At 41.0% G+C, this 17360-nt stretch overlaps 1 protein-coding gene across 1 annotated transcript; it reads right to left on the bottom strand.

Moving 5' to 3' along the window:
- Positions 1 to 1976: 1976 nt before the first annotated feature.
- Positions 1977 to 17122, bottom strand: slc35b3 (solute carrier family 35 member B3). Its single transcript, XM_062022036.1, has 10 exons — positions 16839 to 17122; positions 16074 to 16310; positions 15857 to 15978; positions 15614 to 15768; positions 10066 to 10173; positions 9900 to 9997; positions 8903 to 8995; positions 8696 to 8807; positions 8483 to 8552; positions 1977 to 2814 (listed from the first exon to the last, which is right to left on the bottom strand). The coding sequence occupies exons 2-10, from the start codon at positions 16287 to 16289 to the stop codon at positions 2664 to 2666; spliced, it is 1125 nt and encodes a 374-aa protein (XP_061878020.1). The 5' UTR covers positions 16290 to 16310; positions 16839 to 17122; the 3' UTR covers positions 1977 to 2663.
- Positions 17123 to 17360: the final 238 nt, after the last annotated feature.

Here is a 17360-nt window from a genome sequence, read left to right as displayed (position 1 = left end):
AGAGTCGAGAACGCGAAATGGACATTCAGTGCCTTTTATCTCCACGACAATACATCGGCGAAATGCTTAAGCTACGAGCTAATGTGATAGCATCGTGCTTTCACTGCATATAGAAACAAAAAAATAAAGCCCTGACTGGAAGGATAGATAGAAAATCAACAATACTATTAAACTGTGGACATGTAAATACACGGTTAATGCTTTCCAGGCTGGCGAAGGTTAACAATGCTGTGCTAACGACGCCATTGAAGCTAACTTAGCAACGGGACCTCACAGAGCTATGCTAAAAACATTAGCTCTCCACCTACGCCAGCCAGCCCTCATCTACTCATCAACACCCGTGCTCACCTGCGTTCCAGCGATCGGCAGAAGGACGAAGGACTTCACCCGATGCGGAGACGTAGGAAGTCAAGGTGAGGTCGGCGGCTAGCGCGGCTAGCGCTCCAACAAAGTCCTCCTGGTTGTGTTGCTGTAGTCTGCTGCTAATACACCGATCCCACCTACAACTGTCTCCTTTGCAGCCTTCATTGTTCATTAAACAAATTGCAAAAGATGTCCAGAATACTGTGGAATTATGAAATGAAAACAGAGCTTTTTGTATAGGATTCTACGGGTACCATAACTTCCGTTACTCGCACTTCGTCACGCGCATACGTCATCATACCGCGACGTTTCAGCCGGATATTTCCCGGGAAGTTTTAAAAGTCACTTTATAAGTTAACCCGGCCGTATTGGCATGTGTTGCAATGTTAAGATTTCATCATTGATATATAAACTATCAGACTGCGTGGTCGGTAGTAGTGGGTTTCAGTAGGCCTTTAACCCGGAAGACGTGCACATTTGTTACAGGGTCCCACTTCGCTTCAAAACAGAACTTTGGACAAAACTAAGGTAACTTATTGGTATTGCAGCGACAAACGTTTTTATCATCGGTACACATCAAGTTCAAAATACCATCATAGCAAAACACGTACTCGAGGATCAGTGTTGCTAATCCTCTTGGCAACTTCTTTTGTAAATAGCTACTTGCAACAAATCTAGTGATATTGGAGACTTTTTTTGTTTCTTGGAGACAAGCATCACCATGTGACAATCATTGGTACTTTAACTTTAACTTTAATTCGACGGGTGCAGCCAGTCAGCTGGTGCTCTGCTCACGCCGATAGCTACATGCTAGCATGAATGCTATCTGCATGCACTTAAATTTTTTATCATACTTATTTTCACCAAGTTTTGAGCAAATCAATGACTTGCAGTTCAGTAAACTATTTAAAAAATGTTCCTGTAAGACATTCTGACTACCAAATTGCATTTGTACCCAAATATTGGGGTACTTTCTTCAGCAATTTTTTAAATAACAAGTTTAAAATGTGATTAATCTTATTAGTTAAAATGTATTAAGTATTTATTCTTCTGTTGTTTGATACTTTGTATAAGTTTTGGGTGATACTACCAATTTTGGTATCAATCCAATACCAAGTGGTCATACATTGGCCATAATTTAAATTCTCCTGGTTCCTGGTAAAAAATGACAAGACATTTTGTAATAGTAAAAAAAAGTCAATCTAATCATTGTAGTATAGACAATATACGGCTTCTGTACTTGGTATTGTTCCAATCGATGTCTGTGTAGATGCACTCATGGCATCTGTTTACATTAAGGAACGCTAGCTTGCTGTTAGTGGTTAGCTATTGTATCCTCCTATGGTGTGTAGGGAAGCATGATTAGCTTTTACTCCTCTTGCAGGGATGATAGTTGTAAGAAACGTAGTTTATTTGTCGCCATGGAGGTGAGGATTAGTGATTTAGATGTAGCTAAAACACTGCCAACTGCGGATGGATGTTAGTCGCGAGGTAGCTGTTTTTTGAAGCACCTCTTGCAGAGCGGGGCTTCAGCATTCATAGCTTCACTTTTATCATTGGTTTTTAAGCCAAAATGTGTCTTCAAGTGTCTTTGCTCCTAAGTACTACATACGTGTGCATTGACCAAACATGCGTATCTGCTCTTTTTACCAGCAACGTCACGGATGTACGAAAAATAGTACCAATATTTTTCAGAAGCTGTATTGTACCGTGTTTAATTTATTAGTACCATAGTACTTTATTAGTACCGGTATACCCCTAACGCCCACACATAAATAATACAAATTTTTGTATCAATAGGTTTGGGTGATTTTATTTTAGAAAAATGTGTTTACCTTCATTCAAACACATGTTAGGCAGATTGTGGCAGTTGAGTTCTCCAAAGTATCCCCGTTGAGTGAGACCATCAAGTGCTGATTCTTCATAATTACAAAAGAACACTAAAGATTCTAGTCTCTCCGGCACAAGCGGTGGCTCGTCAGTCTTTCAACGAATCCTTATAGAACGTACTTTTGTTGAGGTTGTGAGCAATCACTTCTTTCCTTTCAGCTTCCTCACATTTCCAGTGCAATGCTGCACAATTTGGTTAGCTAAGACGCTCACTTACATTTCGAGAGTCTTCATTGTTGTTGTCCAAGTTGGAAATGTTTTGCGGTACGTTCAAAAACTAGCCTATTTGCCACTCATACCCCTGTTTTTAGCAACACAACCCTTTGTTTATGATGCAGCTTTTAAGCTTTACCAGAGGTCTTCTGGTCAAGACAAGATACAGTCATTGTAGTTCGTGTGATTGGTGCATCTCACACATTTTGTGAGGAAAGTCGGACTTTCTTCCCAGTCAGCAGCAAACTCCTGAGGTCCGTGATAGAGGGAAGATGCATTTTGTCTCGGTTTTTACTGTAAACATTCAAGAAGATGCCAAAGACCACCAGAAGGCCGCCCCAGATGTACCTGAGTGAGGGAGTTTGGGTGTGGGATGGGTGACAAATTATTTAATTATCGTAAAGTGCTTTTCAATTTTCTTCTAGTCAGACAGAATTTTCGGTACAACAGATGGAATTTTTACTTGACACGTTTTGACTGTCATTATTAGGTGACTCGAAAATCTCCTTTTACTCAGACAACATTTAAAGGTTTTTTTAATAGTTATTTATTTCCTTTTGTTAAAATAAAAAAACAAATATGCATAAAAATACATTACTTGCAAACAACTTACAAAAATATAAACATTGTGTAATTCTTAAAATATTTTGTTTTATTTACTGTGGTCTTTATTTTCCAACGTTTTGTCACTTTTCTTTTTTGCTAACTTTTTGCCCTGATAATGCATTCAAGAAATTGACAGTGAAAGTGAAGTTAGACGTTCATAAAGGGCAATTTGATCATCCTCAGGGACAAAGATGGTATCTTGGAACATGTGAAAAGATCTTCTCTATTTAAAAAGACAATGATAACTAAACAGCATAGTGGTCTTATTATTGAGACTTCTGCCTCTAAATCTATCAGTCCCTTTGAACACTTCTTTAAGTGTAGAAGACAACCTCAGAGACAAAAGTAAGCTTAAAAGTAAGTTTATTTACTATTACTACTAGAACTCCCTGGGCAAAACACTAAGGGCCTGATCTACTAAAGGTTTGCGTATATTAAAACATGTGCAAACTTGATAGCGCACGCAAAGCTGATCTTAGTTTGTGCGCAGAGAATTTTGTCTCTTAAATAAGCAAAACAGAGTGCCCAATTAATTTAGCATGTCTGTCTTCATGTATATGCAAAATATATGCTGATTATCAGAACACCCACAATACAGGGTGGAAGGGATGGAAAAAAAATAATTTAGCCCTCCGAATGTAATTTATGAAGACTGAAACTGTTCTGATGCCACTGTTTTGCGTCTATATTTACAAGTCTAGAGAGTATGTGCAAAGTGGCACAGTTATGCACAAAAAGCTGTTAAAAATAAGCCAATTACAATGCAAAATAAAATGAGAGAGAAAATCTGCCATTCGAGTGCGTGTCAACATATTTGGACCGTCAGAAATAAAAACAGACATATAGTCTATTCAGCAATATAATTTTATAGTCGCTGGGTGACCTAAAGATTTGATATCATGATTATTTTCCACATTTAAAACCCTTGTGGTCTACATAACATGTAATGCTAGTTCTTTGGTCAACATTTTTGCAGAGATTTTGTTTCACAGACCATCTTCAAGTTGCTTTCTAACGGTCTCTTGAGAATGCACTGTTTTGTGGGCGGTCCTATTTACGTGTTCCAGGCCAAGCCCCCTTCAACTGTGTCTCCACCCTGTCAGCCATGTTGTAAATTAATTGCTTACATATCGAGTCTACCGACATATAAAACTTAGAACTATATGCTACTATGCTACTTTTTATTAGAAATGGCAACAATGTTGGACTTTAGCATGCATGTGCATGTACGAACCAGTCTGCCTCAGAAAAACGATAGAGAAAATAAGGAACTTTTTGGCTCCGTTTACACTGCACACCAAATCAAATTTTTTTTGCCCTCAAGTGACACAGATCTGATTCTTTTTGCTAGCATAAACATTCCAAAGTGCTTTCAAATCTGATGTCATCAACATCAGGAGGTAGTCCTGAATCCAATTAGAATCTGATCTTTTCAAATGTGACTGAAGTCTAAACACAATGCGACCTGAATGCGACCCGTATGTGACTTTTTCACAAGCTTTGGGCAAACTACGTCACTCATGTGTGAGTGACGTAGACGTAGTCGCCAGCGGAAGTGGATAATTCATCACAACATCCGATTTTGGTGAGAAAAGTCCATTTAAGATGACCGAATTGTCGGTGCATCACTTGTCAATAGTGCGCAAATAATAGGCTATATGTAATATAGGAATATGTATTTTGATTCCGAAGAAATAGCGATTGTTGAAGGACCGGAATTGGCGCTGTAGCGCATTTGCTTACATATGAGTTGAAAAATAAAGCTACCGTAGATCCACGCTGATGTCCGTGTCTCCTCTACTTAACAGCCATTAAAAGATTAGAACCTTCCCAAATATAACACTATAGACATCCATTTATAAGTCATATTACTGGTATTTATTTTCATGTAAAAAATTGTTTAAGGTGTGGCAAATTTTATTTTACTTTGTAGGAGTAGCAACTTCCTCCCAGTCAACTTCCTTTGTTTTCACTCTACCGCACTGCGCATGCAATTGACGTCGAGGCCACATTGGGGCCACATGCGAGTATACACTGGAGTCTGATAAAAAACACATTTTACTTGAAAAAAATCTGATATAAAAAAAAAAAAAAGATTTGGGCCACTTAGGCCTGCAGTGCAAATGTAGTAATTGACTACTCCGATATAAAAAATAAAAAAAAGATTTGGGCCACTTAGGCCTGCAGTGCAAATGTAGTAATTGACTACAACTGAATAAAAATGTCTGACTCGGGTAAACCTCTAACTCGGGTAAACATCTAACATGTATAGAGATATCCGTTGACGAAGCTAAAGCCAAATACGTCACAATCGTCTCAAATTCCAAACTGGTCATTTGGAACTTTTGGAAGAATGCAAGATGGTTTGATTTAACATGTTTGTGTTTATGGGGATCCCAGATACACAAAAACAGCAGGCACCAATAGGAAAGAAAAGTTGGAGCATAATAAGACCACTCCAAGAGGCTTGTTAAAACAAATTCAATTGATTCGTTCTGGCGTTTGCTTGCGTTTTTCCATATATGAAACAATCCATCCATCCATCCATCCATCCATCCATCTTCTTCTGCTTATCCGAGGTCGGGTCGCGGGGGCAGCAGCCTAAGCAGGGAAACCCAGACTTCCCTCTCCCCAGCCACTTCGTCCAGCTCCTCCCGGGGGATCCCGAGGCGTTCCCAGGCCAGCCGGGAGACATAGTCTTCCCAACGTGTCCTGGGTCTTCCCCGTGGCCTCCTACCGGTCGGACGTGCCCTAAACACCTCCCTAGGGAGGCGTTCGGGTGGCATCCTGACCAGATGCCCGAACCACCTCATCTGGCTCCTGTCGATGTGGAGGAGCAGCGACTTTACTTTGAGCTCCCCCCGGATGGCAGAGCTTCTCACCCTATCTCTAAGGGAGAGCCCCGCCACCCGGCGGAGGAAACTCATTTCGGCCGCTTGTACCCATGATCTTGTCCTTTCGGTCATAACCCAAAGCTCATGACCATAGGTGAGGATGGGAACGTAGATCGACCGGTAAATTGAGAGCTTTGCCTTCCGGCTCAGCTCCTTCTTCACCACAACGGATCGATACAGCGTCCGCATTACTGAAGACGCCGCACCGATCCGCCTGTCCATCTCACGAACCGATCCAGTGAGAGCTGAAGATCCTGGCCAGATGAAGCCATCAGGACCACATCATCTGCAAAAAGCAGAGACCTAATCCTGCAGCCACCAAACCAGATCCCCTCAACGCCCTGACTGCGCCTAGAAATTCTGTCCATAAAAGTTATGAACAGAATCGGTGACAAAGGGCAGCCTTGGCGGAGTCCAACCTTCACTGGAAACGTGTCCGACTTACTGCCGGCAATGCGGACCAAACTCTGGCACTGATCATACAGGGAGCGGAACGCCACAATCAGACAGTCCGATACCCCATACTCTCTGAGCACTCCCCACAGGACCTCCCGAGGGACGCGGTCGAATGCCTTTTCCAAGTCCACAAAACACATGTAGACTGGTTGGGCAAACTCCCATGCACCCTCAAGGACCCTGCCGAGAGTATAGAGCTGGTCCACAGTTCCACGAGCAGGACGAAAACCACACTGTTCCTCCTGAATCCGAGGTTCGACTATCCGGCGTAGCCTCCTCTCCAGCACACCTGAATAGACCTTACCGGGAAGGCTGAGGAGTGTGATCCCACGATAGTTAGAACACACCCCGGTTCCCCTTCTTAAAGAGATATGAAACAATGTTTTGTGATATTTTCTTGTGTGTAGATCATTCCAGATGCACCATTACAACACTGGCGCCTCCCAGAGTGCGCTTTCGGTATGCTAAAAATATGTTGTGTTGTCCAGTTCGCACTTTGATATCACCCAGAAAAGATGGTTCAGATTATATTTGTCTGCTGCATGTTCCTCGATTTAACGGAACAGCACAGGTTGGACTGATCAAGCATATGGTTCCATGTAGGCCTGGGCGATATATCGAGTTTGCAAGATATATCCATATATTTTTAAACAAGATATTAATTTAAAAAATATTGTAATATCGATATAATTGATTTCACATTAAAATTACCAAACGCCGCTTATTTGTTAAATAAATGATAAATGGGTTGTACTTGTATAGCGCTTTTCTACCTTCAAGGTACTCAAAGCGCTTTGACAGTATTTCCACATTCACCCATTCACACACACATTCACACACTGATGGCGGGAGCTGCCATGCAAGACGCTAACCAGCAGCCATCAGGAGCAAGGGTGAAGTGTCTTGCCCAAGGACACAACAGACGTGACTAGGATGGTAGAAGGTGGGGATTGAACCCCAGTAACCAGCAACCCTCCGATTGCTGGCACGGCCACTCTACCAACTTCGCCACGCCGCCCCATTTGTTGTGTTCCTTGTCCCCCCCCCGGGCTACAAAACCCCTCCCCTTCCAAGACTGCTTGCACGTATAAGAACATCCATGATTGGTCGGTTGTTTACTACGATGAGTCACGATTGGTTAGGGACAGGCCAATCAGAGGCAAGATACGGCGGGTCATCGAACCAGGAAGGGAAATCACAAAGTGCCTGCCTGCAAATGTATTTTTTTTTATCTGAGTTTGACACATTTTGTATTATTTGCACAGCTTTGTTATTTATTTTACCTATAAATAATATTTTTCTATTTTTTTTATGTTATGCAATTCTGTACTACTTAAACAGTTCATTTTCTGTGCTGTTAATACCCATCTTAACTAACTGGGTTAATACAAGTGCCACTGACTGTTTAAAGTACAGTTGTCATTCACTTCAATTTCACTGAATATCGCTCAAAAATGAATATGTATACTTTCACCGAAAAATATATCGAGATATATATCGAATATAGTTTAAGTAAAAACATATCGAGATATACTTTTTCGTCCATATCGCCCAGCCCTAGTTCCATGAATGTGGAGAGTGTCCATGGTGACAGCCGATACAGTACATGCAAAAACCTCATTTAAATAAGGCGTTTCTGCACCACTTGATATCTATCACGCCACAGTCTTAGTAAATCACCCACCCGCAACTCACCCACTAATAGTACTCACAATTTTTTACTTTGCGCACAATATCCAGCACTTATTTGGATCTTTGTAGCCCATATTGTTATGTAATACTACCTCTCTGACAGTATTATCTTTTTAAAAGGTATAATGTTTTTAAACAGGTTTTGTATTAGATGTAGAAACATTTTATATCTAAAGTTGTGGATAAGGGTGTACTAAAATAAAACTTTTTTTTCTAAACAGATAACTTAACTGCTATACTATAATAAATTGTCTGCACACGACTAGGAGACAGAGCAATGTAAGGCTCAAGGTACAACCAATGGACTGAGGATATAAAAAATAGAAGAGGACTGGAACAAAAATGTGTCCAAAAATGTCTGTACTTACTGAAAAGTGAAGGGCTTGGTAAAGAACATGAAGGAGAGAATGACTGTCATGGCCTTCCTCCCTGTGGTCACTGCAAATACATAAAACAGGTTCTTCTGTTTAAGCTTTCAGCAAACTATAAAAGCTGATCTTGTAGCCAGGCTTTATAGATGCGGAATGCTCTGTTATTTCAAGAAGTCATTACACATATTTGAGAAATGTTGTCAAACTAACCCGTGACTGCAACCAGCGCACCAAACAGCTTAATCAAGGCCAGCACAAAGGATATGCCGAAATAGCCCGTAAGAGAGAAGAAGAACGCATAACCATATGTCGTCACAGGGTGCTAAAAGGGGAAGGGGAAGGATACAATGACACAAAAATACAACAGATTCATGCAGAAAAACGAATCCATGGAAACTCAGAACAGTGCCAGTCTACCTCAGAGCAGAAAGCCGCTGCTGGTCCCAGCCCGCCCACACACAGAAGCCCCATCAATATGTAGACAAAGCCGATAGAGTATGAGTACAGCACCTGTACACACAACAGGTACAACTTCTCATACCAGACAAAATACCTAACAAATAGCACTTTCACAGGCTGTAACTACAGTAAGTCATCCTACATACATACTAAGAACAGTACTGTAAAACAATTTTTGTATTACGGCAAAACATAATATTTTCAGTGCAGCAGGTACACTATGTTTTGCAACATACACACGAATAATTCATGTTTTCATTAAAGTCCTGATCTTTCCAAATTAAATTACAAATATATGTATTCGAAAAAAGTAAAAAGTTATGTATATTTTGTAATGTATGTAGCTCAGCAAACATCTTATGCTTTTATTATAAACCTGGAGATTATTTATAAACATTATTATTATGAATTACTTTTAAATACTAGTAATGGGTCAAATGATACAGAAGCATTTATGCCTAATGAAACAAAAGGAGTGATACTGTGTCCCTTGATGCCTTGATGTGTGTGTCACTTTAAGGAAAAAAACGTATCACCATTATAGCTGCTGTGTAATTTGACAAGAAGTCAGACAAAGTGGCGTGTCACATTAGACATAGGTTTTAGTCGCTATCATCAATCTAAGTTGAACTAAAAAAAGGAACAGTTCCAAAGTGTGGGTTCATTTTAAACTGATAGCGCCAAATAAGTGAAATGTTCTCTTCCTGTTTACTATCTGGCTTTTTGGCCAGAGCTGTGTGCATATTCATTTCTGCAAAGCTGTTTGTTTAAAAATGAAACAATAAAAAAAATTACACACTTATTTGCAGGTCAAACGTAATGAATGACTTGTATGATCCATCAGACGGAGGATGGCCATTACGAAACACAGACACAGTATCAGTGCAGTGTCAATACAGTTAGCAAGTGTGCCATACACTCGCTGAGACGTCATTTACCCATCACTATTAAATACCATTTCAGAATTGGAGCCATTATGAAGTTTCATGGCTTTCTCCTGCACGTTTCCAATAGCAGCATCTGCACAGAGTGCCATGGATATGAGGACAACACCTGAAGACAGATATCAACAAGGATGTTAGACACACGAGATTGAGCCTCCATATTAAGAAATATATTACCTGTTACGTTAAAGTTGGGGGCTACTTTGCTGTCGGCGAGCGTGAACCAGATGAGTCCGAGACTCATGCATACAGCAGCAGACACGTCAGCAACATTATAACGTTTACCTGATACAGGGAATAACCACACAGCAAGCAAAAAGTATAAGGGGCGACTCCAACATACTTGTAACAATGTATGAAAACATTGTGATTTTGTAATAAAAAAAAAAACAGGTCTAAATCGTAGCACTAAAGGCCTACTGAAATGATTTTTTTTTATGACAAGATGGCGGCGCATGGGTATGCTGCGGCTCACTAATGCTCGTGGGAGTGTAGAGCGATTTGGCAAAAAACACCCGTCATTTGTGTCAATTTCATGGCTGGCTCAAAGCGTGAACACTCTGTGATCACATACGACCGACAGACAATTCTGGATGTGGATGGATCGGGTCGTTATAGACTGAAAGATGCATGTACGGTGGACCTCCTCGCTAGCATGGGAATACTTCATGGGCTACATCGAGCGGCCTTTGTAGCAGCGGAGTCAAGTGCTAGCGGTGACCGCCAATGGAGACGACATAAGCGGTGCGAGCGGAAGCAGAAGAGGGGATGCCGAGCGGGGCTAACAACAAAGAGAAAAGCTAACCAAAGAAGCGTGGAGTCTCCGGGTAAGAAGCCATTTAAACTAGAACTAGCCGGCGTCAGGCTGGATAATCCCTGCACACATAGCAATTCTCTTAGAATAAAATACAACTCACATAATGTTTTTTCTTTTGTGATCGTGTCAGAGGCAGACATACATTGTACTGAGGTAGCTAACTATGATGCGTTCAGTTTATCGCAACATCAAGCAAACAATCTGAATATCCCCGTCGTATCAATTCCTAGATATGGTCGAAACTATTTAAAGTGCAATACGCATAATAAACGCAACATTATTAATATTGCTACTTCGGATAATTTCAACAAACAATCCTCAAAACAGCCCACTACCTATAATATGGGCTTTTTAAACATAAGATCATTATCTTCCAAAACGTTATTAGTTAATGAAGTCATTAGAGACAACAAACTTGACTTCGTTGGTCTCGCCGAGACCTGGCTCAAACCAGACGATTTTTTTGCGCTAAATGAGGCATCTCTTCCTAACTATACCAATACACATGTTGCCCGACCTCTTAAAAGGGGAGGGGGTGTCGCACTAATATACAATGAAACCTATAATCTTACACCTAACCTAAATAATAAATATAACTCGTTTGAGGTGTTCACTTTGAGGTTTGTCACACCGCTGCCTCTCCACCTGGCTGTTATCTACCGCCCCCCTGGGCCCTATTAGGACTTCATCAGTGAATTCTCAGAGTTTGTTGCTGATCTAGTGACGCACGCCGACAATATAATCATAATGGGGGACTTTAATATCCATATGAATACCCCATCGGACCCTCCATGCGTGGCGCTCCAGACTATAATTTATAGCTGTGGTCTTAATAAATGAACCCACGCATCGCAACGGTAATACGATAGATCTAGTGCTTGTCAGGGGTGTCACCACCTCTAAAGTTACGATACTCCCGTACACTAAAGTAATGTCCGATCATTACCTTATAAAATTCGAAGTTCTGACTCATTGTCAACAAACTAATAATAATAATAATAATAACTACTATAGCAGCCGCAACATTAATGCTGCCACGACGACGACTCTTACTGACCTACTGCCTTCGGTAATGGCACCATTCCCAAATTATGTGGGCTCTATTGATAACCTCACTAACAACTTTAATGACGCCCTGCGCGACACCATTGATAGTGTAGCACCGCTAAAGCTAAAAAGGGCCCCTAAAAGGCGTACCCCATGGTTTACAGAAGAAACTAAAGCCCAGAAATTATCATGTAGAAAGCTGGAACGCAAATGGCGTGCGACTAAACTTGAGGTTTTCCATCAAGCATGGTGTGATAGTTTAATAACTTATAAACGCATGCTTACCTCAGCTAAAGCTAAATATTACTCAAATCTCATCCACCTCAACAAAAATGATCCTAAATTTCTGTTTAGTACAGTAGCATCGCTAACCCAACAAGGGACTCCTCCCAGTAGCTCCACCCACTCAGCAGATGACTTTATGAATTTCTTTAATAAGAAAATTGAAGTCATCAGAAAAGAGATTAAAGACAATGCATCTCAGCTACAACTGGGTTCTATTAACACAAATACGACTGTGTATACGACGGATACCGCCCTCCAAAATAGTTTCCCTCTCTTTAATGAAATAACGATGGAGGAATTGTCAAAATGTGTAAATGGGACAAAACAAACAACATGTTTACTTGACCCAATTCCTGGGAAACTTATCAAGGAGCTTTTTGTATTATTAGGTCCATCAGTGTTAAATATTATAAACTTATCACTTTCCTCTGGCACTGTTCCCCTAGCATTCAAAAAAGCGGTTATTCATCCTCTACTCAAAAGACCTAACCTCGATCCTGATCTCCTGGTAAACTACCGGCCGGTGTCCCACCTTCCGTTTATCTCGAAAATCCTCGAAAAAATTGTAGCACAGCAGCTAAATGAACACTTAGCGTCTAACAATCTCTGTGAACCTTTTCAGTCCGGTTTCAGGGCAAATCACTCTACGGAGACAGCGCTCGCAAAAATGACTAATGATCTATTGCTAACAATGGATTCTGATGCTTCATCTATGTTGCTGCTTCTTGATCTTAGCGCCGCTTTCGATACTGTTGATCATAATATTTTATTAGAGCGTATCAAAACGCGTATTGGGATGACAGACTTAGCCTTGTCTTGGTTTAACTCTTATCTTACTGACAGGATGCAGTGTGTCTCCCATAACAATGTGACCTCGGACTATGTTAAGGTAACGTGCGGAGTTCCCCAGGGTTCGGTTCTTGGCCCTGCACTCTTTAGTATTTACATGCTGCCGCTAGGTGACATCATACCCAAATACGGTGTTAGCTTTCACTGTTATGCTGATGACACCCAACTCTACATGCCCCTAAAGCTGACCAACACGCCGGATTGTAGTCAGCTGGAGGCGTGTCTTAATGAAATTAAACAATGGATGTCCGCTAACTTTTTGCAACTCAACGCTAAGAAAACGGAAATGCTGATTATCGGTCCTGCTCAACACCGACATCTATTTATTAATACCACCTTAACATTTGACAACCAAACAATTAAACAAGGCGACTCGGTAAATAATCTGGGTATTATCTTCGACCCAACTCTCTCGTTTGAGTCACACATTAAGAGTGTTACCAAAACGGCCTTCTTTCATCTCCGTAATATCGCTAAAATTCGTTCCATTTTGTCCACAAGCGATGCTGAGATCATTATCCATGCGTTCGTTACATCTCGTCTCGATTACTGTAACGTTTTATTTTCGGGCCTCCCTATGTCTAGCATTAAAAGATTACAGATGGTACAAAATGCGGCTGCTAGACTTTTGACAAAAACAAGAAAGTTTGATCATATTACGCCTATACCGGCTCACTTGCACTGGCTTCCTGTGCACCTAAGATGCGACTTTAAGGTTTTACTACTTACGTATAAAATACTACACGGTCAAGCTCCTGCCTATCTTGACGATTGTATTGTACCATATGTCCCGGCAAGAAATCTGCGTTCAAAGAACTCCGGCTTATTAGTGATTTCCAGAGCCCAAAAAAAGTCTGCGGGCTATAGAGCGTTTTCTATTCGGGCTCCAATACTATGGAATGCCCTCCCGGTAAAAGTTAGAGATGCTACCTCAGTAGAAGCATTTAAGTCTCATTTTAAAACTCATTTGTATACTCTAGCCTTTAAATAGACTCTCTTTTTAGACCAGTTGATCTGCCGTTTCTTTTCTTTTCTTTTCTACTCTGCTCCCAACCCGGGGTGGACCGCTAGCCTGTCCATCAGATGGGGACATCTCTACGCTGCTGACCCGTCTCCACTCGGGATGGTTCCTGCTGGCCCCACTATGGACTGGACTTTCGCTGATGTGTTGGACTTTCACAATATTATGTCAGACCCACTCGACATCCATTGCTTTCGGTCTCCCCTAGAGGGGGGGGGTTACCCACATATGCGGTCCTCTCCAAGGTTTCTCATAGTCATTCACATTGACGTCCCACTGGGGTGAGTTTTCCTTGCCCGTATGTGGGCTCTGTACCGAGGATGTCGTTGTGGCTTGTACAGCCCTTTGAGACACTTGTGATTTAGGGCTATATAAATAAACATTGATTGATTGATTATTTAAACGGGGATAGCAGATCCATTCTATGTGTCATACTTGATAATTTTGCGATATTGCCATATTTTTGCTGAAAGGATTTAGTAGAGAACAACGACGATAAAGGTTGCAACTTTTGGTCGCTGATAAAAAAAAGCCTTGCCTATACCGGAAGGAGCATGACGTCACCGTAGGAAGGACTCCTCACATTTTCCCATTGTTTACAATGCAGCGAGAGAGATTCGGACCGAGAAAGCGACGATTACCCCATTAATTTGAGCGAGGATGAAAGATTCGTGGATGAGGAAAGTGAGAGTGAAGGACTACAGTGCAGTGCAGGACGTATCTTTTTTCGCTCTGACCGTAACTACAAGGGTTCATTGGATTCCACCTTTCTCCTTTTTCTATTGTGGATCACGGATTTGTATTTTAAACCACCTTGGATACTATATCCTCTTGAAAATGAGAGTCGAGAATGCAAAATGGACATTCACAGTGACTTTTATCTCCACGACAATACATCGGCGAAGCTCTTTAGCTACTGAGCTAACGTGATAGCATCGGGCTGAAATGCAGATAGAAACAAAATAAATAAATCCCTGACTGGAAGGATGGACAGAAGATCAACAATACTATTAAACCATGGACATGTAAATACACGGTTAATAATTTCCAGCTTGGCGAAGCTTAACAATGGTATTGCTAACGACGCCATTGATGCTAACTTAGCAACGGGACCTCACAGAGTTATGATAAAAACATTAGCGCTCCACCTACGCCAGCCAGCCCTCATCTGCTCATCAACACCTGTGCTCACCTGCGTTCCAGCGATCGACGGAAGGACGAAGGACTTCACCCGATCATCCGTGCGTTCGGCGGCTAGCGTCGGCTAGCGCGTCTGCTATCCAAGTCAAAGTCCTCCTGGTTGTGTTGCTACAGCCAGCCGCTAATACACCGATCCCACCTACAACTTTCTTCTTTGCAGTCTTCATTGTTCATTAAATAAATTGCAAAAGATTCACCAACACAGATGTCCAGAATACTGTGGAATTTTGAGATGAAAACAGAGCTTTTTTGTATTGGATTCAATGGGGTACCAATACTTCCGTTTCAACGATTGACATCACGCGCATACGTCATCATATATAGACGTTTTCAACCGGAAGTTTAGCGGGAAATTTTAAATTGCACTTTATAAGTTAACGCAGCCGTATTGGCATGTGTTGCAATGTTAAGATTTCATCATTGATATATAAACTATCAGACTGCGGGGTCGGTAGTAGTGGGTTTTAGTAGGCCTTTAATGTTTTATTAAAAACGTCTTGACTTACCTTGAATAAATACTCCTCCAATCATGACAGGAATGAGTTTACAGCACTTAAAGATGACCTGTGTCGGGTAGTTCAAGTAGCCCAGAGAGGTGTTGGACAGGCCCATGGTGCCCACTGTTAGAAACGCGATGATCATATATGTCTTTCCTGGTATCCTGGAGAATACAACATACACAATCGTCTTATCCACAGCTGTTTGAGCAAAGAATTTTACGCCTGCGATTCGGGTTTAATACGCTGCACCTTCTGCGTTTATCCGCCGTGAGCTGAAGCTCCACAAGTCCAAACATGGAGTAGAAACCAAACTGGATCAAAGTGAGGTACCAACCAAAGGGCTTGAAACCCTCTACAGCAAATATCAGCTCCTAAGGAAAGATGTTGAGTAAAAAAAGTGGTCTTTAGGACGCTTGAATTAAAAAAATAATTTAGTAAGACTTTTGTTTTCCATTTCATGTCATACCTGAAGATATCCATACACGAGGTAGAAGACAAACACCCCAGCCACACAGATGAAGAACTGCGTGGGGGTGCTGAAGCTGCTGAGGTTGATTCCCAGAACCTTCAGTTCCTCTAAAGACTTTATATGAGGGGACATCACCTCTGTGGATGATGGGATGGATATGGAAATGGGCTTCCGTGTATTGTTGTACCCCACCAGGCCATATTTGGCACTCATTGTAATTGAGTGTGCTTTTGGCTATATGGATACAAAGACAATGCAAATCATTACTTATCATTTTGATCATTATCTCAAGTGTTTTTACTACATCATTTTAACCATGCACACATTTCACTCAAATGATAACGGTTTCCTATTTGACTGAGTTTGAAAGGAAGTAATGTACAGCATAATTAGTGTAAAGGCATGCAATTGCTACCTTAGATTATTAGTTCCAGCATAATTAAATACACAACATGATTACAGTATACTATTTGACTGGAAGGACTGTACAACATAAGAGGAACTTCAAAGGCATGCCATTGCTATGTTAGATAATTAGTTCAAGCATAATTAAGTCAGGGTAACAATTATTTATGCTTTGGAAGATACATCCTGCTTCCGGATCTCGGCTATTAAACGCTACTGCCCACTTTTCATTAAATCACCCAGTAAAATCTAATAAAATAAATCATTTGTATTATGTGTATGCTAAAGGGATAGTAAAGAGGAACAAACAGTGTTCTTTTAAGGCTTTAACTAAGCAAGCAGCAGCAATATTGTTACCTTATACAACACTTCCGGGTGGAATTACGCAGGTTTATACTCCTCTTCTGGTGCTATTCCGGTGAAAAACATTTCTCTAAACATACCAGCGCCTTATTCACTGCTCAAAAAAGCATTTATAGGCTATTTGACAATGACAACTTTGTAAAAAAAAAAAAAAAGCTCTGATAAGCGCTATCGCTTGCAGGACATTAGCTGCTAGCTGCATGCACCGGCAGAGGCAGCCAACAACTTCCGGTTTGGGCTGAACTCGGGGGCTGTGTTCCTATTGGTCGAGTGGAGCGCATGAATCTGCGGGCATAAGCAGTAGGTCATTTAATTTTTTGTTTAACATTAATAACATGATCACGGTACTACTTTACTTTAGTTAATGAATCAGGCAGTGATGATTTTGTTATTCTATTAACAGCACTGACATGTCTGTAAATATAATTTTCAAATTGTGTTTTTCCTGTTAAAATTAAGAAGGCGAAAGTGCTTCCTGTGTACAAAAGCTGTGATAAACATTTGTTTTCAAATTAC

Source organism: Entelurus aequoreus, linkage group LG15, assembly GCF_033978785.1.
Source record: "Entelurus aequoreus isolate RoL-2023_Sb linkage group LG15, RoL_Eaeq_v1.1, whole genome shotgun sequence".
In the NCBI taxonomy this organism is placed as follows: domain Eukaryota; kingdom Metazoa; phylum Chordata; class Actinopteri; order Syngnathiformes; family Syngnathidae; genus Entelurus; species Entelurus aequoreus.
The sequence above is the reverse complement of the archived record's forward strand: the minus strand, read 5'-3'. Positions and strand labels throughout refer to the sequence as shown.

What these genes read in the sequence shown, in the direction of transcription:
- slc35b3 (XM_062022036.1), bottom strand. Translation starts at nt 16,289, where the DNA reads ATGAGTGCCAAATATGGCCTGGTGGGGTACAACAATACACGGAAGCCC. An exon ending in TGGAGGAGTATTTATTCAAG is followed by an intron (nt 10,174 to 15,613) that starts GTAAGTCAAGAC and finishes TCCCTGTATCAG; the next exon opens with GTAAACGTTATAATGTTGCT. An exon ending in ATGGCTCCAATTCTGAAATG is followed by an intron (nt 8,996 to 9,899) that starts GTATTTAATAGT and finishes TTGTGTGTACAG; the next exon opens with GTGCTGTACTCATACTCTAT.